A 15,964-nucleotide genomic window follows, 5' to 3' on the forward strand; every position below is an offset into this window, starting at 1 on the left:
TGTAAAATGGGGATAATAAAAGCACTTACTTCCCAGGGTTGTTGTGAGGATCAAATGAGATCATATTTGCAAAGCATTCTGCAAACTTTAAAGTGTCATATAAACAACTATCCTTAAAAAAAAAAAACACCACTTTCATGAAACCCTGTAACTTCAAGCTATTGTCTTTTACTTCTCTCTTCCAAAAGCAAGCTCCTAAGAAAAGTTTATTACCACCCACTCACTTCTTGCCACATGACTTCTAACCTTCACTTAACTGAAACTCCTCTTTCCAAAGTCACCAATAATCTACTGCTAAATCCACTGGTATTTCATCAGTCCTCATATTTATTGACCTCTCTATGGCACCTGACACTACTGAGCACCCCTTTCTTCAGTATACTCTCTCTTCCCTGAATTTTCATCTCACTACTCAAATCTTGGGTCTCTTCTCACCATTCTTGTAGCAACATCATGCATATTCTGTCCTCTATGAATGTATATATCCCTGGGCTCAATCTTAGGCTCTCTCCTTTTCTCTCTCTATACTATCTTATCAGCTCCCATTGACATAGTTATCTCTATGTAGATGATAATAAATACCTATCAGGCCTTCATTTTTCTTCAGCATTCCAGTCCAGCATTTGCAAGTTCCTCCGGGACACCTCCACTTGAATGGCCCATAATCATCTTAAACTCAATGTGTATATAAGAGAATTCACTATCTCCTCTGAAATTCACCTCGCATCCTAGTGTAACTCCCTCATTTCTATTAAAGACACCACCATTCTTTCAATCAGCCAGGTTTACAACCTAAGATTCATTTTCAATTCTCCACTTTCAGGCATGCCCCAAACCTAATTATATGTCAAATCTTATCTGTTCTACCTCCTCAGTGTCTCTCACACCTGGCCCCTTCTCTCCACTGACACCAGAGCAAATCAAAGATTATAGATTTGGAACTAGAAGGTATTAAACCTCATTTTATAGATGAGAAAACTGGACCATTGAGAGGCTAACTGACCTACCCTAAATTACTAGTAATTTACTTAATAGTAAATATGTGAAACAGGTCATATTCCATACATCAGACTCCCTCTGATCCAAAAACATCCTAGTGCAAAGCCTTCATTATCTCTCCCCAACCTACTGCAACAAAGTCCTGCCTAGAAAAACCTTAAATTCCCAAAAATCTTAATTTCCTTTGAGACTCAACCCAAGTGTGACCTCAATTCAAGAGGCCCTTCTTAATTCCTCCAGTTGTTAGTGCCCTCCTATATCCTTGTCTAGAAATTACTTTGCATTTATTTTGTATACTTTCTTTATACATATTTATCCGTGAAAACATTGTTTCCCCCAGTACAATGCAAGCTCCATCAGGACAGGTTATTAGAAGTCATTTTTGTTTTTATACGTGCTGTGGTAGGCACATAGTAGGAATTTAATAAAATCTTTTTGATTGATTTGGCACACTCTTGTTCCTAAACTAGTGTCAAAGGTAAGATTTAAATCCAAGGTCTCTCAGACTCCTAATTTTTGTATCTCTCTTTCCATTAGACCATACTACCCTAATCAATTCACAGTTGGTGGAGACAGCATGGTATAATTGAAAGAATCATTAACTGGAAGTTAAGGGAAATAGTTCTAGTCAGATCTTCAATTAAATCATTTTGGGATCATGGTCCACTAATTTAACTCTCTTAGTTGTCAATTTACTCACCTATAAAATAAAAGTCTACTTAAAGTCTATCTAAAATGTCTGTCTAAAGTGCTTAACCTGGGGTGGGGTTATGGACCCCTAAGGAGAACATGGAGAGATTTCAGGGGATCCATGTATGTGGATGACAGAAAAAAAATTACATCTTTATTTTCACTAACCTCTTAATTGAAATTTAGTATGTCCCTCAATTATGAATGTAGACAATAAACTACAGCAGGATTATCAGTACCTATGAATTTGTTACCAATAGAAATTATAAATATTTTCTTAACACATTACAGTTGTTGCAGATATTTCAAAATATTGCTTATACTCATCATTACTTAGAAATTACTGCTGTGGGGCAGCTAGGTGGTACTACGGATAGAGCCCTGGCCCTGGAGTCAAGAGGACCTGAGTTCAAATTCAGACTCAGACACTTACTAGCTGTATGACCCTGGACAAGTTACTTAACCCTGACTGCCTCCAAAAAATTGCCGTTGTTACTAGCCCTGCCACTAGTTCTTGTCTTCTTAGTCCAGTCAGATCACTGTCTTGTTTGTTTTTTGTCTACAGGCAGTATGTATTTCAATATAATTGGTCTCCTTGGTAATCCTATGTATTTTATTTTACGCACTTAAAAATATGATTCTGAGGAGTTCATAGGCTTCACGGCCAAGAGGTCCATGGCAACAAAAAAGTGAAGATTTTCTGGTCTTGATGATCACTAGGGAAATTTCAATTTTTAAAATTCAATGATTCTAGAATTGACAATTCAGGCTGCCAATGGGATATTCAATTGTCCCTAAAGCTAACACCCATTCCTTCACACATTTTGTCACAGAAGAGATATAGAAACCCACCACTCCCACACAGCAATGATGTCCCTCACACCTTCCTTCAGCAATAAGATAAAAGAGCTTTCCCTGACCTCAAGAATCCTACTTGACTGAAAACACTGTCTTAGAATTTGGGCTTGTTATCTTCCCACAATGCATAACAAAGTGCTTTATAAGGTGCTAAATAAACACTGGTCAAATTGAATTAAAGTGTCTCTATAGTTCACTCTTCTCCTTATTTTCAATTACCAATCTCTTCTCCTGAGTCCTTTATTACACTATTCAAATAAGCATAAATCTCACAGATCTTCAAAGGCAAAGATCTTTGTATAAAAGATGAAACTCCCGACTTTGAGTAAAGAAGGTAAACTTCTAAAACAATTGGATGGGGTTCTAACAGAACAGAATGCCCATACCTGATGCAACTTCCTTAGGGAACAACACTCAGGTAGAAGCCATTTACCACTGCTATCAAACTATTTCTTCCACTTCCCCTTCAATTTACCCTAAACAAACCACCATTATAATTACCATTCTCCACAAAATATGCTAATGACTCTTCATACAAACACATGATATAGGCTTGAGACCCTTCTATTCCTTCATGTCTATTCTTTCCCAGTACAACTCATTGCTTTACCTACTCTATTGTAATCAGGATGCTCTTTGACAGTCTAAGTACAGAACCATCCCATTCTCTCTACTCTGAGGCACGTCCTTATGTGGGGTCGCCTTTCTCTTCTTATAGTACAGCATGTCCGTTCATTCTGTCTCTGTTTTCACACATCTCTTTCAGAAAAGCATTTCGGAGAAAAGTATACCCTTCACTCTCATCATACCTTACTTATCAAATAAAAATATAGCAATAAAGAAATTATAAATCATATATTTTAGGAAGATATGGCAGGAATGTAAAAGTCAGAAATGTCAAAGTCTGTGAAATGGTTGTTACTCTATTTTGAAATAAATAACACAGCAATCACTCTATGTTGTACTGAGGAATTGTCAAATAACAAAAATGAAAGGTCTTCCAAAGCAACTATATGCACAATAATTAATAATTTCTAAATGATTTTCTGAAACTTCAGACCCTCAAAAAATGGCTAAATCACTTCAGTTTCAGAAGGGCACAGAACTCAGAGGATCTATTTTTAAGAAAACTAACCTGTCTTTCAATTATAGAAGGACACTTCCAATCTAAAACAGGGTTGAAATTAACTGTATTGACAAGACCACTGGAGCCATAAAGTCCCAAAGTCATCCTCACAAGAAAATTGCAAGGCAGCTAAATAAAAATCAATGATTTTTTTAAAAATGTTATTGAAACTTCCTTTGATAGCATATACATTTAAAGATAGCTTAGAACTTTTGCTAGGCATTTACTCCCAATTATAGAGACTATAACCCCAATAAACATAATAAAAGATTAAAATACAAGCTGAAAATCTACCAAATTGATACTCAAAACAAATAAGGAGATATCCTTTTGATAGAAATTGGAAAGAAAAAATATCTTCACTTCAGAGATGATTCTAGTGTTTATTATATCTCAATTTTGATAAATCCCAAAAAGCTTACTCTAAATTTTTGTATCTTTTCTCAAAATTACATAGAAGATAATTATATTTATTTTAAAAAGAAAAAAAGCAATCTAACATTTTAAGTTTGTTTTCCTATAAAGGTCTCATACACCAATTCATGCACCTAAGTTAAAAATTAATAAAATAAAAACATAATATTATCTGTTTCAGGTCTTTCAGTAATAACAGTTTATACTCGGAAAAAATAACATAACTAAAAAGTTCAGTCTCACTTGGGAAATGTGGTTGATAGAAGATTCCATCCGACGTAGCTGGGATGCCTGGATATCCAACATTTGGAGGACATTATTGGCCAAAGTGTTTATCAGATAGGCTACACTTGCTAAGGACTGTGTTGTATAGGCTTTGGTTTCTTCTAGGGCTCGCTGTTTATCTGCTGACTAAAAGAGAAAAACATCGTTAAAAACAGTTCATAATGTGGATTTTCAATTGAAAAGTAATCATTAGTAACTGGGGTTCAGGAATATAAAAATAGGAAGAGATTTTACAAGATCAAAGAACTTAAAACAGTGAGCACCCATCACAGAGGGGTGCTGAATAAACTATGGCATATAAATATAATAGAATACTACCATGTCATTGCAAATAATGAATATGAAGAATTCAAAGAAATTTGGCAAGACTTAAATGAACTACGGCAAAGCAAAATGAGTAGAATCAAGAGAATAATTTGCATGATGTCCACAATGACATAAAGAAAAACATTTAAGGACCTCAAAACTCTGAAACACAATTGCAGAAAATTAAAGATGAAGTATATGTCCTGCCTCTCTACAGACAGGTGGCAGATTACAGGTGAAGAATAAGACTAATTTTTCAAACATGGCCAATTTTTTTTTTCTGCTTTACTATATTTGTTACAAGGACAGGTAAGTAGTGAGAAGTGACAGTGATTTTTTAAAGCATTGGTAAAATTTATTATCTTTGGTGGGGGAAGACTGTAAGAGAAAACCCCTCCTCTGCCTCTTAGTAGCCCACTAATTGTAGATATATAACCAAGGCTTCATCCTGGGCTCTCTCTTCCTTTTGCGCTATACTCTCTCCCTTGGTGGTGTCATCAGCTTCTATAGTTTAATTACCATCTCATGCTTATTAGTCCAAATCTAAACATCCAGACTTAGCCTCTCAAGCTCTAACCTCCATCACCAACTGCCCACTGGAAAGTTACAACCGGATGTACCATAAACATCTCAAACACAACATGTCCAAAACAACTCATCTTTTACCAAAAACTCACCCTCTCTTTAGAACTTTCCTATCACTGTCAAAGATACCATTATTCTTTCAGTCACCGAGATTCCCACCACAATGTCTTCTTCAACTCTTCTCCCTCACTCATTTTATCAGTTGCCAAATCTTGTTAATTTGGCACAGTGTATCTCCACAGGACATCTCACACTTGTCTTCTCTTCATTCACTCCCACTAAGTTCAGGCCCTCACATTACCTCTCACCTCAACTATTGCAATAGCCTCCTAATCAGTCTCCTCATTTCAAATTGCTTCTCACTCTAATCCACTCTCCCTATATCTGCCAAAGTGATTTTCTTAAAGCACAGATCTATATCATTAACCTACTTAAACTCTGGTGGCTCCCTATTATCTCTAGTATCAAATATAAACTCTAGCATTTAAAGTTCTTCATAACCTGATCCTTTCCTATCTTTCCAGTCTTCTTACAATGGCCTTCCAAGTTACACGAGCAACAAGATGGTGGACTAGACATTTTCTTTGACCCCTATGATCTCTCAAACCTCTCCAAAACAGAAATTCTGTGCCAAAGATAAAGAAACTTCAGCTATTTCTATGGTCTAGAACACCCAGAATCCAAAAGAAGGAAAAAAAAATCTTCCCACACCCAGGAACTGACACTCATGGACCCTGAGCTCACTCAGCACCCCTCTACCTACCTCCCATGCTATTGGCAGAAAGGCTGCACTAACAGATCGAGGACATGACACATGCTTTACATCAAAACACATCCCTGCACCTCAATCCCCCCTCCCTCTTTCCAGTTCCATAGAAACGCCAGGTCCATGCTACAGAAGTTTATTCAGACCTCAAAAACCAGTTTGGTCACAGCCATTCAGGAGCAAAGCCTACAAGAGGATGCACCTCCAAGCATTAGTACCAAGGAAAGCAGGCTCTTAACTGCCAATGCCAGGCCAGAGAACTGAGAAACAGAGAGAGTGGCAAAGACACCAGGACAGGATACCTTGTGTGTGAAGGGCTGTGCAACTCTGCACCAAGCAGAAGGGAAAAACTACAGCATTCAGCTGGGGCCAGTTCTGACCACCAAAAAGTATCATGAAGGCAGAAAGTAGGCTGGTCAATCATGAAATGCCCATCATAGGAAGAGGCTGAGACACCTTAAGATCTAGCCCCCAAAGAAATCACAATTAGAGGGGAGGGAATCAGGAAGTGAATAACAGGAAAAACAAGGGGGAAAAAACGACTGAAATACCAAAGATGTCGGAAGAAGAAAACTCACAGGCCTTAAATATATCAAATATAAACATAAATATATAAAACAACAGGAAAAACAGTAACAACTGAAGGAAATAGGACCTTCAGATCTAGTAAATGAGTTCAGGCATCTATGAATAAATATTGCAAAAAAAACAAAACAAAAAAAGGGAAATGATCCAACATACCCTGCAAATTGGCAAAGACGACAAAAAATTACAACACTCAATGCTGAAGGGGTTGTAGAAGGACAGGTACACTAATACATTGTTGGTGGAATTGTAAAATGGAAAAACCATTTTGAAAAGCAATTTGGAATTACTCAAATAAAGTGAATGAAATGTCCATACCCTTTGAATCAGAGTCTCTATTATGGAGTTTGTGCCCCAAGGAAGTCATTGATAAGAAAAAAAAATCCCCGTATAATCTAGTCTTCTTACATTTTGCTTCCCTTCCTTGAACTCTATAATCATTCCATCAATTCATGCCTGTGCAATCACATCAGTAACTAAAGCAAAGTTCAAAATCAATACTAAAGGAAAGATAAAGGTGAGAAAATACTGAATATAACTTCAGCAATCTCAACCTGATCTGTTTAAACAAAACACCAAGTCAAAAATGAGAAATAGGTAAAAGTGAAATGTAATCATACACAGCATTTGCAAAAATAGGGAAGCAAAGAACTTCAAAAATCAATTTAGCCAGGAAAGATTTAATTTCTTCTCCAAGTGGAAGGACACAGCCCAGTGCAATACCAGTTTAGACTACAAGCTCATTTAAAAAACATTACAGAGGAAGAGGATAATACCTTCTGAAAACAAGGAGGAAAAAAGCTTATACAAAAAATTTGGTGGGAGATTCAGATAAGCTGAGAACTAGAACAGTATGAAACTTGGAGGGTAATAAATATAGTGATCTATTTTCAACAGTGATGATAGTGGATCTATACATTTGGATACTAGCTCCTTAATACCATGAACTACTATATTTGAGTGGCAAAAGCATTTAAACCAGGAAGAGGGATGGTTGGAACTAAATGAAAACATTAACAAAAATTCTTTAATGTAGGTGACATATTATTAAAAGCACTTGACACTAAAATTTCAAGACATCTCAAAGAAAAAGAGGACTTTCCCTTTGGAATTCCATTACAAAAGAATGAGAAAAATTTTAATTATATGTATAGACATAGATATAAAAAGGGATAGACACATATATATGTGTGTATATATATGTACAATTTTATCACTAAAAAATTTGTATGAAAATGATCTACACACACACAAGAAGGGGAAAAGAGGCTTATTTTCCCCTTTGACCGAAAAAAGATTATACTAGTGATATACTTAGCAACAAAGAAAACAATCAGTCCAGAATATGAAATATGTCCGTGGCATATGTTGTTCAGTAGTTCAGTTGTGTCAGAGTCTTCATGACACCATGGACGGTGAGGTTTTCTTGGCAAAAGTACTGGAGTGGTTTGCCGTTTCCTTTAACAGTGGCAAACAGAGATTAAATGACTTGGCCAAGATCACACAGCTAGTAAGTGTTTGAGGCCAGATTTAACTCACTTCTTCTTGACTCCAGGCCCAGCACTCTATCCACTGAAGCATCTAGCTGGCCATGGCATAAAAATAAGTGAACTGATTTCAGGCAGGGAAACCTTACATTAAAAGATGTAATGTCCTCTGTCATAGAAAACTCAGTGGTAAATGTCCTATATAAGATGTTAGAGACAATTATTCTAGATAATGTGGGAGAGTTGGTACAATCCTAGATAGAATGACATCTCTAAAGGACTTAGTCCAGTGTAACCAGGAATCTGGAATTCCTTTTCTACACTCCAATGCCCTCAAGGATCAGCACAGTCAGGCTCATCTTTACACTCATCTTTACCTCTATCTCATCTTTAACCTCTTACACTTCAGCCTCTACATTTACCTCTTTTTCCACCTGATTTCCATTCCACCAAAGAACCAACAAGATGGTACTAAATCCAAAAGGGAAGACTTTCAAAGACAATTTTCTACATGAGAAAAATCACATCTTTACAGTCCTATATCAGATTAAAAGGTGTAGAAGATCATAGCATCCTACTGTATTTATTATTTATTGTCAAAGATAAAGTGTTAGAGCAAAATGCAGTCTTTAAAATATCTCCCACAGATGGTAAGATTCCATATGATTGCATAACTGATATAGCCACAGAGATGAGAGACATCACTGGAAACAAATTACTTAATTTCTCTGAGTCTCAGTTCTTCATCTGTAAAATAAGAAGGCTGGATTAGATGACCTCTAAGATCAATTAATCAATAACTATTTATTTATTAAACATCGACTATGTGCTAGGCCCTCACTAAGTACTTGGGATACAAAGACAAACGTAAAATAGTCTTGCCCTCAAGGAACACACATCCTTCAGGGTCAAGGGACATATGCATATATGTTTTGGTACTTATGGAAGGGGGTACATTAACAGCTAAGGGGACCAGGATAGGCCTCAGGAAGAACAAAGTACTTACACTTAGTCTTGAAGGAAATCAGGGATTCAAAGAAATAGAGGTAAGAAGAGAGTATATGTCAGTCATGGGGACAGAGCCAATACAAAGGCATGGAGAACAATATGAGTGGATCAGAGTACAAGGAGAGAAGTGCAGGAAGACTGAAAAAGTAGGAAAGGGCCAGTTGTGAAGAGATTTAAATGTCAAACAAGAATTTATATTTAATCCTGAACACAAAAAACAGCCAGCCATTGAGGGGAGGAAGGAGGGCTTGGGGAGAGAAGACAGAGGTTTCAGGGGGAACCTGACATGTAGAAAAATCACTTTGTCAGCTGTTTAAAAGATGAATTGCAGTGAGGAGGACCTGAGGCAGGAAGACCCAATGGGAGGCTACTGCAATAGTTCAGGGGAGAGGTGAAGAGAACCTGAACTAAAGTGGCGGCTATATGAGTAGAGAGGAGAGGTATGAAAGAGAAGACATGGAAAGAGAAGTAGCAACATTTGACACCTGTATGATTATGTGAGATGAATGACAGCTTGAAATCGAGAGTGAAACCAAAGTTGTAAGCCTGGGTGACTGGAAGGGCAGTGGTGCCCTAGACAGTAACAGAGAAGTCTGGAAGCAGGGCAGATGGGGAAAGGGGAGGACTGACAAGATAATGAGTTCTGTTTTGGGTATGCTGAGTTTGAGATACCTTCTACTAGTATCTATTTGGAAATGTCCAACAAGCGGTTTACAACTCAATCCTTTCCAACTCTAAATCTATGACCCTATGAAATTGGTCTAAAGGGAAAACAAGGAAAGTTTGAAAAGAGAATAGTAATTCTGTTTCTATCAAGCGAATTGAGACCACATATGAGTAACTAATTTATTTAGTATATACAGATTAAATACAGAGATCTCCTCAGAGATTACTCAAAAAAGACATCTTAAATATGTTCTACTACAATAAAAACTGTGGGGACAGGATAACTTGTGAAGTTAAAGGGAAAAGGCTGTGAATCTCAAGAGCAAGGTTTTTAAAGAAACAATTACCTTGCTCATAAGGGGTACTAGAACTTTTACCTAAAAAAAAGCAATAGAAGTAAAAGAAAATTAGTTAGGGGCTTCCCTGGAGACATGTTTAATCCCAAACTGTATTTCATTAATAAGGAATGGTCTCATTTTTGCCATGGCAAATGATGACAAGATACTACCTAAGAAACGCTGGACTTCCATTACATTTTGGGGATTCAAATCTTTAGGTTTAGATCTTCCTATTGTTTTTCTTGTTCTACTCACTATCAAAGAAAACTAAAATGTCCAAGCAATATAGCAAGTATTGACTGCAACTATGAAGTTTTTCTGTAAACCTTGTCTTTTCTCTCATTTCCTGAGTCTCTGATACACCAATCTCTACATTTTCTCCATTTCCTTTTAAAACATCACTACAGCTAATTTTCTAATATATACCATGGCATTAATGATGTCAAACTTCATTTATAGACTTTTGGATTATCTAAAACATTATAAAGCCCTACTAAAATATACAGTACTTCATAAATACACTCAATTTAAATTTTAATCATAGTCTTTTGAATGTAAAGAAATAAATTCCATTATCTATCCTGGGTGGTACACTGCCAGATGATAGCAAGTAAATAGGTCATTGGTTGTTTCTTTCCTTGACCTTTTTATATTTGTTACTGGCAAGCAGATTCTCTGCAGATCTTTTCAGATTTATTAATTATGAGGGGGCAGCTAGGTGGAGCACCGGCCCTAGAGTCAGAAGGACCTGAGTTCAAACCTGCCCTCAGACACATAACACTTACTAGCTGTGTAACTCTGGGCAAGTCATTTAACCCCAACTGCCTCACAAAAAAAAAAAAGATTTATTAATTATGCATACAAACACACTTCTCCCACATTAAAAATAAAATGAGAAAAAGTGCAGTTTGTATTCTGAATATGTTAGTAATATTTGGAAATATACTCAGAACAGTATATTTAAATCATATTAGCACTTCAATTAACTTTTGCAATCTAACACTTCTATTTATTCCCTAACTTTATGTATAATTACTACAGTATGTAAGGTACTTAACCACCTCTCTCTCCCAGCCAACAAGCTCAAGATCTAATCACAGAAATTAAGGAGCACACGATGAGTGACCCCTTACTATAACTAACTATGAAACAGCAACTAAAACAAACAAGTTGGGTGATCTCTTTATGATGTGTGAACATGTTCCCTGCCTGAAACAAAAAACGTGCCTAACCACTGGTTGACTGGCTACAACATTCTCCTTCCCCCTGCCTTCCCCCTACAAGCCTATGGGGCAGTTTGATAGTCTTAATCAGTTCAGGCAAATCCAAGGTGCCAAGGCCCATGCTAGATGAGAAGAGAAAAGGGGAATACAAAAACAGTCCTTGCCCTCAAGGAGATTACATTCTATCAATGATGATATGGGGGGATGGAGGTAGGGGAAAAGAGAGAGAGAGAAATAGGACCTGAACCTATGATTTGATTGGCACAGGAAGCTTCCAGTGAAGAATCTCTACCAGTCCAGGTCAGCACTTTCTTGGCAACTCAAGTCTTAGAAAAAGTCCTCTATACTTCTTCAGCCAGGGTCTACAGACTCCAAGTCTGTAGATGTGAACTTAGATGTGAAAAAAAATTACAAAAATTACATGTAGCTTTGTCACCAACAAAAATCACAAATATTATCATATTACATTACAGGTGTTGCAGGTATTTCAAAATATTGCTTATATTTATTACCATTTCAAAACTGTGGCAGTTATAAAACCTGTCTCTGTATCATCAGCGATCAGTGTTCTAGTCTACACATTGTATGTTTCAATGTAATTGGTTTCCCTTGTGATCTTATGTATTTTATTTTATCCATTTAAAAACATGATTCTGAGAAGGGGTCCCTAGGCTTCACTAGACTGCCAAAAGGATCCACAAAACAGGTTAAGAGTCTCCATGTTACAAAGATGTCCAGAGCACTGAGAGGTTAAACAGCTTGTCAAAGTTCATACAGCTGACTTCGTAGCTCTCCTGGACACCATGCTATAAAAACTGCAAAACCTTTAACACAGCAATACCACTATTAGGTCTATATCCCAAAGAGATCAAAGAAAAAAAAAAGGACCTATATGTACAAAAATATTTATAGCTGGTTTTTTTGAAGTGGCAAAGAATTGGTAATTGAGGAGATGCCTATCAACTGGGGAACGGCTAAACAGGTTGTGGCATATCATTATGACGGAGTACTACTGTGCTATAAGAAATGAGAAGTGTAGTTTCAGAAAAACCTGGAAAGACTTGTATGAACCAACACAAAGTGAAATGATCACAATCAGGAGGACAATGTATACAGTAACAACATTATATGATGATCAACTGTGAATGACTTAAGCTGTTCTCAACAATAGAATGATCCAAGAAAATTCTGAAGGACTTATGAGGAAAAATAGTATACATGACCAGAAAAAGAACTGATGGAGTCTGAATGCCTTTTCTTTACTTTCTTTATTTCTCTTGGCTTTTTTTTTTATCTGTCTCTTCTTTCACAATACAACTAACAAGGAAATATGTCCTCCATGACCACACATGTATAACCTATATCAAATTACTTGACTTCTCAATGGGGTAGAGGAAGAGGGAGAGAATTTGAAACTCAAAAAAATTTTTAAATGGATGTTAAGTGTTTTTGAGGGGCGGAGCCAAGATGACAGAGAAAAAGCAGTGATTTGCTTGAGCCCTTCCCCAAACCCTTCCAAATACCTATAAAAAAATGGCTCTAAACAAATTCCAGAGCAGCAGAACCCACAAAAAGACAGAGTGAAACAAATTTCCAGCCCAAGACAACCAGGATGGTTGATGAGAAAGGACTGTTGTGCTAGGCTGGGAGAGGAACGCAATTCAGCATGGTCCACACAGGCAAAGACTGAGGGCCTCAGTGAACTTGAAGCAGGCCTCAGAGGACTGAATCACTAGCAGTTGTAGTGGTTTCCACACTTCTCAACCCACAAACGTCACAGACACCTTAGAAGGTCAGTAGGAAAGGTCTGTCTGACCTGGGTGAGAGAAGAGCTTGGTCTTCTGGCACAGTCCCAGGGCTGGAGCACTCAGGCCACAGACCGGGGGGGGGGGGGGGCAAGCACCTGATCAGAAGGGGATTGCAGGGATCTCTTTGCTGATGCTAAGGCAGGATTCTCTTGCTTTGCCCGTGCTTGGATCTGGGTTGCAGTGATGGGTGATGGTCTTGGGGCAAGGAGAAACGTTGGCATGGTGAAGTTAGTGGTGGTAAAGAAGGAATCCTCCTCATAGTTTCAAGGCAGAAAAGACTGCTTGTGGTCACTCATAGACTACAGCACAGGTCAAGAAAGGAGTAAACACTTCGCCTTTGATCATACCACCTTGGAAGAACTGAAAATTTACCGGTCCCTAAAAGTATCTCTGAAAATAGCTGCACAAAACCCCTGAAGCTTGGGACAGTACATTCTCCACACTGGAAGCTGACCCCTACCTTAACAAAGAGTTTAAAAGTCAAGTAATTAAGGGCAGCTAGGTGGCGCAGTGGATACAGCGCCAGCCCTGGAGTCAGGATGACCTGAGTTCAAATCCGGCCTCAGACACATAACACTTACTAGCTGTGTGACCCTGGGCAAGTCACTTAACCTCATTGCCTAGCCAAAAAAAAAAAAGAAAGAAAAAAAAAGTCAAGTAATTGGCTGGGAACATGAGCAAACAGAGGAAAAAAACTCAGAACTCAGAATCTTACTTTGGTGACAAAGAATATCAAACATACAACCAGAAGAAGACAACAAAGTCAAAGCTCCTACATCCAAAGCCTCCAAGAAAAATAAAAATTGGTTCCAGGCCATGGAACAGCTCAAAAAGGATTTGGAAATCAAGTAAGAGAAGCAGAGGAAAAACTGGGAAGAGAAATGAGAGTGATGCAAGAAAATCATGAAAAACAAGTCAACGGCTTGCTAAAGGAGACGCCAAAAAATACTGAAGAAAATAACACCTTAAAAAATAGACTAGACCAAATGGCAAAAAAGGTCCAAAAAGCCAATGAGGAGAAGAATGCCTTAAAAAGCAGAATTGGCCAAATGGAAAAGGAAGTCCAAAAGCTCACTAAGGAAAATAATTCCTTAAAAATTAGAATAGAGCAAATGGAAGCTAATAACTCTATGAGAAATCAAGAAATTACAAAACAAAACCAAAAGAATGAAAAAAAATAGAAGACGATGTGAAATATCTCATTGGAAAAACAACTGACCTGGAAAATAGATCAAGGTTGGACTACCTAAAAGCCATGATTAAAAAAAAAGAGCCTAGATATCATCTTTCAAGAAATTATCAAGGAAAACTGCCCTATATTCTAGAACAAGAGGGTAAAATAGAAATTGAAAGAATCTACCAATCACCTCCTAAAAGAGATCCCCAAAGAAAAACACCCAGGAATGTTACAACCAAATTCCAGAATTCCCAGGTCAAGGAGAAAATATTGCAAGCATCCAGAAAGAAACAGTTCAAGTATTGTGGAAACATAATCAGGATAACACAAGATTTAGCAGCTTCTACATTAAGGGATCAGAAGGCTTGGAATATAATATTCTGAACGTCAAAGATGCTAGGATAAAACCAAGAATCACCTACCCAGCAAAACTGAGTGTATCAATCAGAGGAAAAAAACTGACATTCAATGACATAGAGGAATTTAATGCACTCTTGAGAAGCCAGAGCTAAAAAGAAAAACTGACTTTCAAATACAAGACTCAAGAGAAACATGAAAAGGTAAACAGGAAAAATAAATCATAAGGGATTTATGAAACTGTTTACATTCCTACATGGAAAGATGTATTTGTAACTCCTGAGACATTTCTCAATATTAGGGTAGGTAGACAGAATACATATATAGACAGAGGGTACAAGGTGAGTTGAATATGAAGGTATGATACCTAAAAAACAAAATTTAGGGGTGAGAGAGGAATGTATAAGGAGAAGGAGAAAAGGGAGAGGTAGAATGTGGTAAAGTATCTCACATAAAAAAGGCAAGAAAAAGTTTTTACAATGGAGGGGAAGAGGAAGGAGGTAAGAAGGAATGAGTGAATTTTACTCTCATTGGATTTGGCTTAAGGAGGGAATAATATACACACTCAATTGGGTATGGAAATCTTATCTTATCCTACAGGAAAGTAGGGGGAAGGAGATAAGAGAGGGAGGGGTGACAGAAGGGAGGGCAGATTGGGAGAGGGGGTAATCAGAACACTTTTGAAGAGGGACAGAGACAAAGGAGAGAATAGAATAAATGGGGGGCAGGATAGGATGGAGGGAAATACAGTTAGTCTTCTACAACATGACTATTATGGAAGTGTTTTCCATGACTGCACATGTATAGCCTATGTAGAATTGCTTGCCTTCTCAATAAGGGTGGGTGGGGAGGGAGGAGGGGAGAAAATTTGGTAACTCAAAGTTTTAGAAACGAATGTTAGAAATTGTTTCTGCATGCAACTGGGAAATAAGATACACACTCAATAGGGTATAGAAATCTATCTTACCGTACAGGAAAACAGAAGAGGAAGGGGATAAGAGAAGGGGAGGGGGGTAATAGAAAGGAGAAGAGATTGGGTGAAGGGGGAATCAGAATGCAGGCCATCATGGAGTGGGGGGAAGGGAGGGATGGGGAGAAAATTTAGAACTCAAAATCTTATGGAAGTGAATGCTGAAAACTAAAAATAAATAAATAAATAAATTGGAAAAAAAGAATGACTTCAAATACCAGTTATCTTAAACCAAATCTCAAAAAAAAAAAAAACACATACCTAAAATGATTCAATAAATTTTCCTGTAGGCAGAGGCATTCAAAATCATTGAGCT

At 37.4% G+C, this 15,964-nt stretch overlaps 1 protein-coding gene across 5 annotated transcripts in view; it reads right to left on the minus strand.

Annotated features, from left to right (window-relative positions):
* ABI2 (abl interactor 2) overlaps positions 1–15,964 on the minus strand; it is a 127,220-nt gene that overhangs the window by 92,769 nt on the left and 18,487 nt on the right. For 4 of the 5 annotated variants that reach the window (XM_027873606.1, XM_027873604.1, XM_027873605.1 and 1 more), the window contains exon 2: positions 4,331–4,498. In XM_027873606.1, the coding sequence (XP_027729407.1) occupies positions 4,331–4,498 (168 nt within the window). The remainder of the gene's footprint in view (positions 1–4,330; positions 4,499–15,964) is intronic. The other variant, XM_027873607.1, reaches the window with a different exon arrangement.

The sequence above is a fragment of the Vombatus ursinus genome, unplaced genomic scaffold, assembly GCF_900497805.2.
Source record: "Vombatus ursinus unplaced genomic scaffold, bare-nosed wombat genome assembly UNPS02014802.1, whole genome shotgun sequence".
Lineage (NCBI taxonomy): Eukaryota > Metazoa > Chordata > Mammalia > Diprotodontia > Vombatidae > Vombatus > Vombatus ursinus.